This window comes from Nanorana parkeri, unplaced genomic scaffold, assembly GCF_000935625.1.
Source record: "Nanorana parkeri isolate BGI_ZX_2015 unplaced genomic scaffold, ASM93562v1 scaffold3053, whole genome shotgun sequence".
Classification (NCBI taxonomy): Eukaryota; Metazoa; Chordata; class Amphibia; order Anura; family Dicroglossidae; genus Nanorana; species Nanorana parkeri.
This window is the reverse complement of record NW_017309321.1, coordinates 61,990-72,403: the sequence shown is the minus strand read 5'-3', so window position 1 is coordinate 72,403 and position 10,414 is coordinate 61,990. Positions and strand designations below refer to the sequence as shown.

At 53.6% G+C, this 10,414-nt stretch overlaps 1 protein-coding gene across 1 annotated transcript in view; it reads left to right on the top strand.

Moving 5' to 3' along the window:
- The window catches only part of LOC108802715 (rhotekin-like), a 9,876-nt gene extending 2,182 nt beyond the window's left edge, over positions 1-7,694 (top strand). Inside the window, exons 4-6 of the mRNA XM_018574572.1 lie at positions 1-164; positions 278-382; positions 6,732-7,694. Coding sequence (XP_018430074.1) covers positions 1-164; positions 278-382; positions 6,732-7,159 — 697 coding nt within the window. The 3' untranslated portion in view covers positions 7,160-7,694. The remainder of the gene's footprint in view (positions 165-277; positions 383-6,731) is intronic.
- Positions 7,695-10,414: the final 2,720 nt, after the last annotated feature.

Here is a 10,414-nt window from a genome sequence, read left to right as displayed (position 1 = left end):
GACGAGAATCCGCTGCTCGGACCGCGAGGGACAAAATCAGGTGCACAGCTTGTCCATAACCAACCGGTACGGCTGCGAGGAGGTGACGCACAACGCCAGGGCGGAGAGCCGGGACGACCTGCGTCGTTGGATGGAGGCCTTCTGGCAGCACTTCTATGACATGAGTACGTAGGCGGGATGCGCTGTACAGTGATTGTACTTTACCGTTCCTCCCTTTTACAGGCGGTCAGCACCGTGCCGAGCATGACCAACCTATCTCTGTGCCGATTGTCCCCAGGTCAGTGGAAGCAGTGCTGCGATGACCTCATGAAGATCGAGACACCTCCGCCCAAGAGAACCACCCGCGCTGTGGCCAAGCAGGGGTCCCTCTATCACGAAATGGGTAAGCAGCAAAGTCTTCTGGCTCCTCCTCCTCCTCGGTTGGGAATGATGGGTGAGGCATTATGGAGTAGAAAGTCGGGTGGAGAACCATCACATACGGACAGTTCAGGACTTCATCCAACACCTTCCACTCTACAGCTAAAATCTGAGGATACCCCGTGATGGTCCCTCTGACATCGTCCTCCTAGACCTCCCTAAGGTGCCCACACAGGTCCCTCCAGGGGGTAGATAGTCCGACATTCTCATAGACCTTCCTAAGGTGCCCACACAGGTCCCTCCAGGAGGTAGATAGTCCAACATTCTCATAGACCTTCCTAAGGTGCCCACACAGGTCCCTCCAGGGGGTAGATAGTCTTACATTCTCATAGACCTCCCTAAGGTGCCCACACAGGTCCATCCAGGAGGTAGATAGTCCAACATTCTCATAGACCTTCCTAAGGTGCCCACACAGGTCCATCCAGGGGGTAGATAGTCCAACATTCTCATAGACCTTCCTAAGGTGCCCACACAGGTCCCTCCAGGGTGTAGATAGTCCAACATTCTCATAGACCTCCCTAAGGTGCCCACACAGGTCCATCCAGGGTATAGATAGTCCAACATTCTCCTAGACCTTCCTAAGGTGCCCACGCAGGTCCGTCCATCCAGGGGGTAGATAGTCCGACATTCTCATAGACCTTCCTAAGGTGCCCACACAGGTCCCTCCAGGGGGTAGATAGTCCGACATTCTCATAGACCTTCCTAAGGTGCCCACACAGGTCCCTCCAGGGGGTAGATAGTCTTACATTCTCATAGACCTCCCTAAGGTGCCCACACAGGTCCATCCTGGGGGTAGATAGTCCAACATTGTCATAGACCTTCCTAAGGTGCCCACACAGGTCCCTCCAGGGGGTAGATAGTCCGACATTCTCATAGACCTCCCTAAGGTGCCCGCACAGGTCCCTCCAGGGGGTAGATAGTCCGACATTCTCATAGACCTGCCTAAGGTGCCCACACAGGTCCCCCCAGGGGGTAGATTCTCATAGACCTCCCTAAGGTGCCCGCACAGGTCCCTCCAGGGGGTAGATAGTCCGACATTCTCATAGACCTGCCTAAGGTGCCCACACAGGTCCCCCCAGGGGGTAGATTCTCATAGACCTCCCTAAGGTGCCCGCACAGGTCCCTCCAGGGGGTAGATAGTCCGACATTCTCATAGACCTGCCTAAGGTGCCCACACAGGTCCCCCCAGGGGGTAGATTCTCATAGACCTCCCTAAGGTGCCCGCACAGGTCCCTCCAGGGGGTAGATAGTCCGACATTCTCATAGACCTGCCTAAGGTGCCCACACAGGTCCCCCCAGGGGGTAGATTCTCATAGACCTCCCTAAGGTGCCCGCACAGGTCCCTCCAGGGGGTAGATAGTCCGACATTCTCATAGACCTGCCTAAGGTGCCCACACAGGTCCCCCCAGGGGGTAGATTCTCATAGACCTCCCTAAGGTGCCCGCACAGGTCCCTCCAGGGGGTAGATAGTCCGACATTCTCATAGACCTGCCTAAGGTGCCCACACAGGTCCCCCCAGGGGGTAGATTCTCATAGACCTCCCTAAGGTGCCCGCACAGGTCCCTCCAGGGGGTAGATAGTCCGACATTCTCATAGACCTGCCTAAGGTGCCCACACAGGTCCCCCCAGGGGGTAGATTCTCATAGACCTCCCTAAGGTGCCCGCACAGGTCCCTCCAGGGGGTAGATAGTCCGACATTCTCATAGACCTGCCTAAGGTGCCCACACAGGTCCCCCCAGGGGGTAGATTCTCATAGACCTCCCTAAGGTGCCCGCACAGGTCCCTCCAGGGGGTAGATAGTCCGACATTCTCATAGACCTGCCTAAGGTGCCCACACAGGTCCCCCCAGGGGGTAGATTCTCATAGACCTCCCTAAGGTGCCCGCACAGGTCCCTCCAGGGGGTAGATAGTCCGACATTCTCATAGACCTGCCTAAGGTGCCCACACAGGTCCCCCCAGGGGGTAGATTCTCATAGACCTCCCTAAGGTGCCCGCACAGGTCCCTCCAGGGGGTAGATAGTCCGACATTCTCATAGACCTGCCTAAGGTGCCCACACAGGTCCCCCCAGGGGGTAGATTCTCATAGACCTCCCTAAGGTGCCCGCACAGGTCCCTCCAGGGGGTAGATAGTCCGACATTCTCATAGACCTGCCTAAGGTGCCCACACAGGTCCCCCCAGGGGGTAGATTCTCATAGACCTCCCTAAGGTGCCCGCACAGGTCCCTCCAGGGGGTAGATAGTCCGACATTCTCATAGACCTGCCTAAGGTGCCCACACAGGTCCCCCCAGGGGGTAGATTCTCATAGACCTCCCTAAGGTGCCCGCACAGGTCCCTCCAGGGGGTAGATAGTCCGACATTCTCATAGACCTGCCTAAGGTGCCCACACAGGTCCCCCCAGGGGGTAGATTCTCATAGACCTCCCTAAGGTGCCCGCACAGGTCCCTCCAGGGGGTAGATAGTCCGACATTCTCATAGACCTTCCTAAGGTGCCCACACAGGTCCGTCCATCCTGGGGGTAGATAGTCCGACATTCTCATAGACCTTCCTAAGGTGCCCACACAGGTCCATCCAGGGGGTAGATAGTCTGACATTCTCATAGACCTCCCTAAGGTGCCCATTCAGGTCCATCCAGGGGGTAGATAGTCTGACATTCTCATAGACCTCCCTAAGGTGCCCATTCAGGTCCATCCAGGGGGTAGATAGTCTGACATTCTCATAGACCTCCCTAAGGTGCCCATTCAGGTCCATCCAGGGGGTAGATAGTCTGACATTCTCATAGACCTCCCTAAGGTGCCCATTCAGGTCCATCCAGGGGGTAGATAGTCTGACATTCTCATAGACCTCCCTAAGGTGCCCATTCAGGTCCATCCAGGGGGTAGATAGTCTGACATTCTCATAGACCTCCCTAAGGTGCCCACACAGGTCCATCCAGGCGGTAGATAGTCCAACGTTCTCATAGACCTTCCTAAGGTGCCCACACAGGTCCATCCAGGGGGTAGATAGTCTGACATTCTCATAGACCTCCCTAAGGTGCCCACACAGGTCCATCCAGGGTGTAGATAGTCCAACATTCTCATAGACCTCCCTAAGGTGCCCATACAGGTCCATCCAGGGGGTAGATAGTCCAACATTCTCATAGACCTTCCTAAGGTGCCCACACAAGTCTGTGTGACTCTAACACTCCCTGTCTCATCCATGCACTCTAATGATCTCTAACACTCTGCTATGATCTCTAACAGTCTTTAACACTCTTCTTCTCTCCTATGCTCTCTAACAGTTTCTTCTTCTCTTTCCTGTGTCTGCATGCCCCCCCTCTTCCCCTCCCCCACCTCTTCCCCTCCCCCACTTAGCTTTGTCTGCTTCGGCCATGCCCAGCACAGAGGGCCTCCTGCTGCAGGACAATGCAGTCTCTGCGGAGATCCGCTCCCTGCTCTGCACCTATTACAGTGACAGGTTTGTATCCCGGAATGCATTGTTCATATACATCGTATATCTCGTACATCACCCGCCCTCGGGCCCTGTAGACCAATCTCAGGGTCGGCTCCGTCAGCTTCTATGGTGAAGGCGAACGTTAAAGTGGAACTTCTGCTCATTGTGTTTTTCAGTTTTGGATAGAGTGGAGAAAGATGAGATTCTTATTCCCCTGACTTCCTGTTCTGCTGACACCTTGTCTTTTACCTGCACACAAAGGGTGTCACCGGGACAGGAAGTCAGGTTTGGTCTCTCTCTGTGAAGCCCATTCCATAAAGTATCTGGCTTCCTCTAGAAGCTGTAGATTGGCATTGCCGGCTAGTTTCTGAAGGAGGAAATGATGCGTTGAAGGATTTGTCCATGTGTATAGCGTGGATGTGGTCAGGGGACTTAACTAAAAAATGCAAAACAACTCTTCTCTTTTTCTGGTGCTCAATGGACCTTCTAAAGCCACCATGAGTAGTGGTAGTGTAAGGCTCTGGTCTGGACCTTCATCCAAACCTTTTGAAACTCTACAGGCCCAATATCTCTGATTCTTCCCGCTGGGTGAACTTGGGACTGCCCTACAAGATGAAGCCACCATGAGTGGATGTAGCATAAGGCTCTAGTCTGGTCCTTCATCCAAACCTTTTGAAGTTCTACAGACTCAGTATCTCCAATTCATCCCAACGGCTGACTTGGGACTGATTTCCAAGATACAGCCACCATGAGTAGTAGTGTAAGGCTCTGGTCTGGTCCTTCATCCAAACCTTTTGGAACACTTCAGGCTCAATATCTCCAATTCATCCCACCGGGTGACTCTGGACTGTTCTACAAGATGAAGCCACCATGAGTAGTGGTAGTGTAAGTGTCAGGGACCAGAGCACCTCCGGGTGGCACTGTGGAGCTGGAACCCGATCCAGCAGTTCCAGTGCTCACCTGCAGGTGTCTCCCAGCAATTAGTCACTACCTGGTGCTGATCTGGGAGGGTATTTGGCCTCTCCTTGCTTTTGAGCCTGTGCCTCAGTATTGCTGCCATTTCCTGTATCCTGTTCCTGGTCCTGCCTTGAATCCTGACCCCTGGCCCTTACCCCCAAGGTCTCCTGATCAGTGGCTCCCCTCTTGTTGTCCTGCTCCCCAGGTTTGGCCCTGTTGTGTGTATTTTGTTATTTTGTATTAGTTAGGCTCTTATATGTTACTTGTGGAGGTTGGTGGGGGGTGCTTATGGTTGTGGGGTTTTGGAGTAGCTAATAAATTCTAGTTCATAAGCATTGTGTGGTGGGGTCACGTTATTGGTTCTCCTGCATAAATACCTGCACGTGGTGTGGGGGACACCCGTGTACGGTATCGTCACAGTAAGGCTCTGGTCTGGTCCTTCATCCAAATCCTTTTTGAATCTCTACAGGCCCAATATCTCTTCTTCATCCATCTGGGTGACTTGGGACTGCTCTACAAGACACTACCACCATGAGTAGTGGTAGTGTAAGGCTCTAGTCTGGTCCTTCATCCAAACCTTTTGAAGTTCTACAGACTCAGTATCTCTGATTCATCCCTCTGGGTGACTTGGGACTGTTCTACAAGATGAAGCCACCATGAGTAGTGGTCAATGGACCTTCAATGGACCTTCTAAAGCCACCATGAGTAGTGGTAGTGTAAGGCTCTGGGCTGGTCCTTCATCCAAACCTTTTGAAACCCTACAGGCCCAATATATCTTCTTCACCGCGCTGGGTGACTTGGGACTGACCTCCAAGATGAAGCCATTGAAGGATAAAAGAGTTCCCTCTTGTACTCTCCTCATAAGACACGGTTCTGCTGGATAGACGTTCAATGCACACAAGGTTACGGGAAGCTGCTAACACTTAGTCTGTAAGCTGAAAGCTTTGATCCCACCATGACTGGAGAACACACCACCTCCCCCACCTCTCCCCACACCCACACACACATAGATCTTCATTCGAGGACATAAATAAAGAATTGAATAAAAGAGTCGGATGCCACACAACTATACGGGGGAACTTTGTGGGTGAATATGAGTGGAGATCTCTCCTTGTGGAGATAGAATTGTCCACTTGTACTTGGAAATCTTGGATTCGGTTTGACATTTGGTTGGTGGTTGTTGGGTCCGCCTTTTCTTCCAGTGTCCCAGTAAGTTCTTCGTTGCTCCATTTCCAGCCATTTGATGGTCGTTCTGGGTTCCTTTATGTTGTTTTCATCCTTTGCTATGTCACCGAAGGACTGAGCCTCAGGGGAGACATTGGAGGAAGAAGCCTCTTGAGCGTCAAGCCTGTTCTACATAGATATTTACTTCCAAGGATAAGCCACTCCCCCCAAGGCTGGATTTACTCTCTCTGCTGCCCCAAGGCCAGGCTCCTCAATACTAAACCTGCAGGCTGCATACAAGTGATCTCAGCGACATCACTTGTACAAAACAAGCGGCGGCTTCCCCAAAGCCGGGCTAAATGTAGAAAACAACTCTACCCGCCTGGTGCCCCGGAACTGCATGCCCCAGGCATCGGGAGATAGGAGTTCCACACCCCTGCCGCCCCTCTACTCCCTGCTGCCCCTCTACTCCCTGCTGCCCCGAGGCCGGGCCTTGGTTGGCCTTGTGGGAAATCCGGCCCTGACTCCCCCAATGAACTAACCCATAGAAACCAATCAGAATTCAGTGTAGAGCGGCCAATGGCAGAGTCTGGTTAACGTGCACATTAAATAAGTTGAAGAGTCCTGTCTGTAATTGTCACCGGTGACCTCATGGCTGTTGTTGGTCAGACCATGGATATGCAGGTACTGGTGGGCTCTAGTGATGGTCCTTGGTGGGAATTCTGGGTTTTGCTCCTCACATTGTCCTCTTCTTGTCTTGCAGCTATTGAGGGTCTGGGCCCGATTCCTGACCTTCTCTCCCAGCGGATGAAGGAGTTTGAGATACAGAGGGGTCTGGATCCGCCACCCTGGACATCTTTCTTCAACAGCCCCAATCCCGGACACCCTTCCTGCTCATCATCCTCCGATTGCGACAGTCCTCCGGGGCAGACCTCCAGGCCTCGTCCCCGCACCCTCTCCCTGGATGCCAAACTAACATCCCTGAAGAAGAGAGGACTGAAGATGGCTGACCAACAGTCCACGGGTCAAGAGTCCTCCAGAGGAGACGACAGTCCTCACCCGGAGGCCAGGAACTCCAGCAGCAGTGGGCGCAGCACCCCCGACTCGGAGAAGGGGTGTCAGAACCGCAAGAACATTAAGAGCCTTAAATCCAAACTGGACCCCCGCAACTGGCTGCAGAGTCAGGTGTGACCCGTCTGCTGACATGACCAGGGTGCCAGAACGGGGTGAGAGGCCAAAACCGAGTGTCCAAAGTGCACTAATGCGATGGGCTTTGGCTCTGGTTGGTATGTACCGTGGAAGCCCCATGCCCCAGACATGGAGTGACCCTCTAATTATTCACATACCAGATTGACACCCTTCATCCTCCACATAACACCGACCCACGCAGCGCTCCCCGCCCAGCTCAGGGCAACCTACAGCTGTTTCAAAGACTTAATCGCAAGATGCGGACGAGTCTTCCTTCGCACGGGAGAGCGGGACCGGAGATATTATATACAGTTATTCCGAGTCCCTCTCCATCCCACTGAAGGGGGACGAAATGCAATTTATAGTATTATTATGTGCCAACCACTGCAGGGCACCAAGGACACCCAGACTTGAAGCCCCTCCTTCTAAAAGGTGTCATGGCTACACAGAGTTTACATAAGCTTACAGCGCCTCCTACTACAGGGGGACTGATGGGAGGTATGAGGCAGGGACTAGGCTCCTCCCCATATAGGGGGACTGATGGGAGGTTTGAGACAGGGACTATGCTCCTCCCAGTGTAGGGGGACTGATGGGAGCTATGAGGCAGGGACTATGCTCCTCCCAGTGTAGGGGGACTGATGGGAGCTATGAGGCAGGGACTATGTTCCTCCCAGTGTAGGGGGACTGATGGGAGCTATGAGGCAGGGACTATGCTTTGCAGAGTCAGGTGTGACCCGTCTGCTGACATGACCAGGGTGCCAGAACGGGGTGAGAGGCCAAAACCGAGTGTCCAAAGTGCACTAATGCGATGGGCTTTGGCTCTGGTTGGTATGTACCGTGGAAGCCCCATGCCCCAGACATGGAGTGACCCTCTAATTATTCACATACCAGATTGACACCCTTCATCCTCCACATAACACCGACCCACGCAGCGCTCCCCGCCCAGCTCAGGGCAACCTACAGCTGTTTCAAAGACTTAATCGCAAGATGCGGACGAGTCTTCCTTCGCACGGGAGAGCGGGACCGGAGATATTATATACAGTTATTCCGAGTCCCTCTCCATCCCACTGAAGGGGGACGAAATGCAATTTATAGTATTATTATGTGCCAACCACTGCAGGGCACCAAGGACACCCAGACTTGAAGCCCCTCCTTCTAAAAGGTGTCATGGCTACACAGAGTTTACATAAGCTTACAGCGCCTCCTACTACAGGGGGACTGATGGGAGGTATGAGGCAGGGACTAGGCTCCTCCCCATATAGGGGGACTGATGGGAGGTTTGAGACAGGGACTATGCTCCTCCCAGTGTAGGGGGACTGATGGGAGCTATGAGGCAGGGACTATGCTCCTCCCAGTGTAGGGGGACTGATGGGAGCTATGAGGCAGGGACTATGCTCCTCACCATATAGGGGGACTGATGGGAGCTATGAGGCAGCTGCAAGACACAACATTTGCCCCTCCCACTACTGCAGGAGAACAAAGGAGGAGTATGGGGGTCTTCCCTGAGACTGCAGGGTGTCACAGACAGATGGGAGCCATAAAGGTGACCATACACTGTACAACCATCGCAAGACTTTAGTCTTGCGATGGTTGTACAGGGATTAAAAAAACGTACGATCTGCCTATCGTGGACAGGCAGATCGCAATCCCGATCATCGCAAGCCACGCCCCCCTGAGGGGCGGGCTTCCGATGACCGCAATGCTGAACGGGCAGTGTGCGCGTGCGCACACCGGCCCGTTCGGCATTTGTCTTCCGAGCACCGTTCTAACCAGCCGAGAATCGTATGAGAATCGAGCAGTGTATGGGCACCTTTAGACAGGGAATATGTCCCCCCACTGCAGGGTGACTACAGGACATGAGATCTGCCCCTTTCTCTGCGGGGTGACTACAGGACATGATCTGCCCCTTTCTCTGCAGGGTGACTACAGGACATGAGACCTGCCCCTTCCTCTACACGGGGTGACTACAGGACATGAGATCTGCCCCTCTCTGCAGGGTGACTACAGGACATGAGATCTGCCCCTTTCTCTGCGGGGTGACTACAGGACATGAGATCTGCCCCTCTCTGCAGGGTGACTACAGGACATGAGATCTGCCCCTTTCTCTGCGGGGTGACTACAGGACATGAGATCTGCCCCTCCAACTCCAGGATGATACAGACAGGAGGGAGCTACAGGATATGGGGTCTGCCCCTCCCTCTACAGGGTGACTACAGGAAATGGGGTCTGCCCCTCCCTCTACAGGGTGACTACAGGATATGGGGTCTGCCCTTCCCTCTACAGGGTGACTACAGGATATGGGGTCTGCCCCTCCCTCTAGAGGGTGACTATTGGACGTTAGTCCTGCCCCTCCCTCTACATGGTGACTACAGGATATGGGGTCTGCCCCTCCCTCTACAGGGTGACTACAGGATATGGGGTCTGCCCCTCCCTCTACAGGGTGACTACAGGATATGGGGTCTGCCCCTACTTTTGCATGGTGACACATACAGACGGACAATATGTTAGGGTGTCATCCCGCCCGCTCCTGTGTCGGCAGCCCCTCCCCCATCGGGTGTATTTGGCTCCCGGCAGTGACAGAAATAAAGCTTTATGATAATAAGCCGCCTTACCAAATAATTACTAACAGAGTATTATAATATTATATTAAATCTTTATTGCCAAGCTCCGCCTCTTCCTTCTCTGCTGTTCTCCATCCTTCTTCTAGTATGTCAGTTATTTGGCGGCGCAGGAGACGTCTTCCTCGCCCCGAGAACAGTTCTCCGGGATCGGGAGCACAGCCCTGGAGCCTCCGCCTCCAACCACTCGCTGCCCGGGGCAAGTTCTTACATTGGCACACACGATAAGAATCTGGATTTTGGGGTAAAAAAACAGCTTCAGACCCCCAACAATGACACATATTCCAAAACGAGAGGCCCGTGGAATAAAAAAAAGATGCTACTACCGATATTTATTTTTTGGTACTCGCCGATACCGAGTACCGATACCGGAAGTCCCCATCAAGGAAGCCGGGCAGCGAGTGATGACGTGTAATTAGCCCGGGAAGCCATCTCCGTGCTCCCTCATCACCAGGAAGCATGGATCCGGGTTTCTGGCCAATCAGGAAAACCGGGAGGCGGGTAATGACTCGTCGCCTGGCTTCCTGATTGGCCAGCTTCCCAAATCAATCAGGAAACTGGGCGGCGAGTCATTACACGCCGACGAGGGAGCATGGAGACGGCTTCCTCGGCCAATCAAGAAGCTGGACAGTGAGTCATC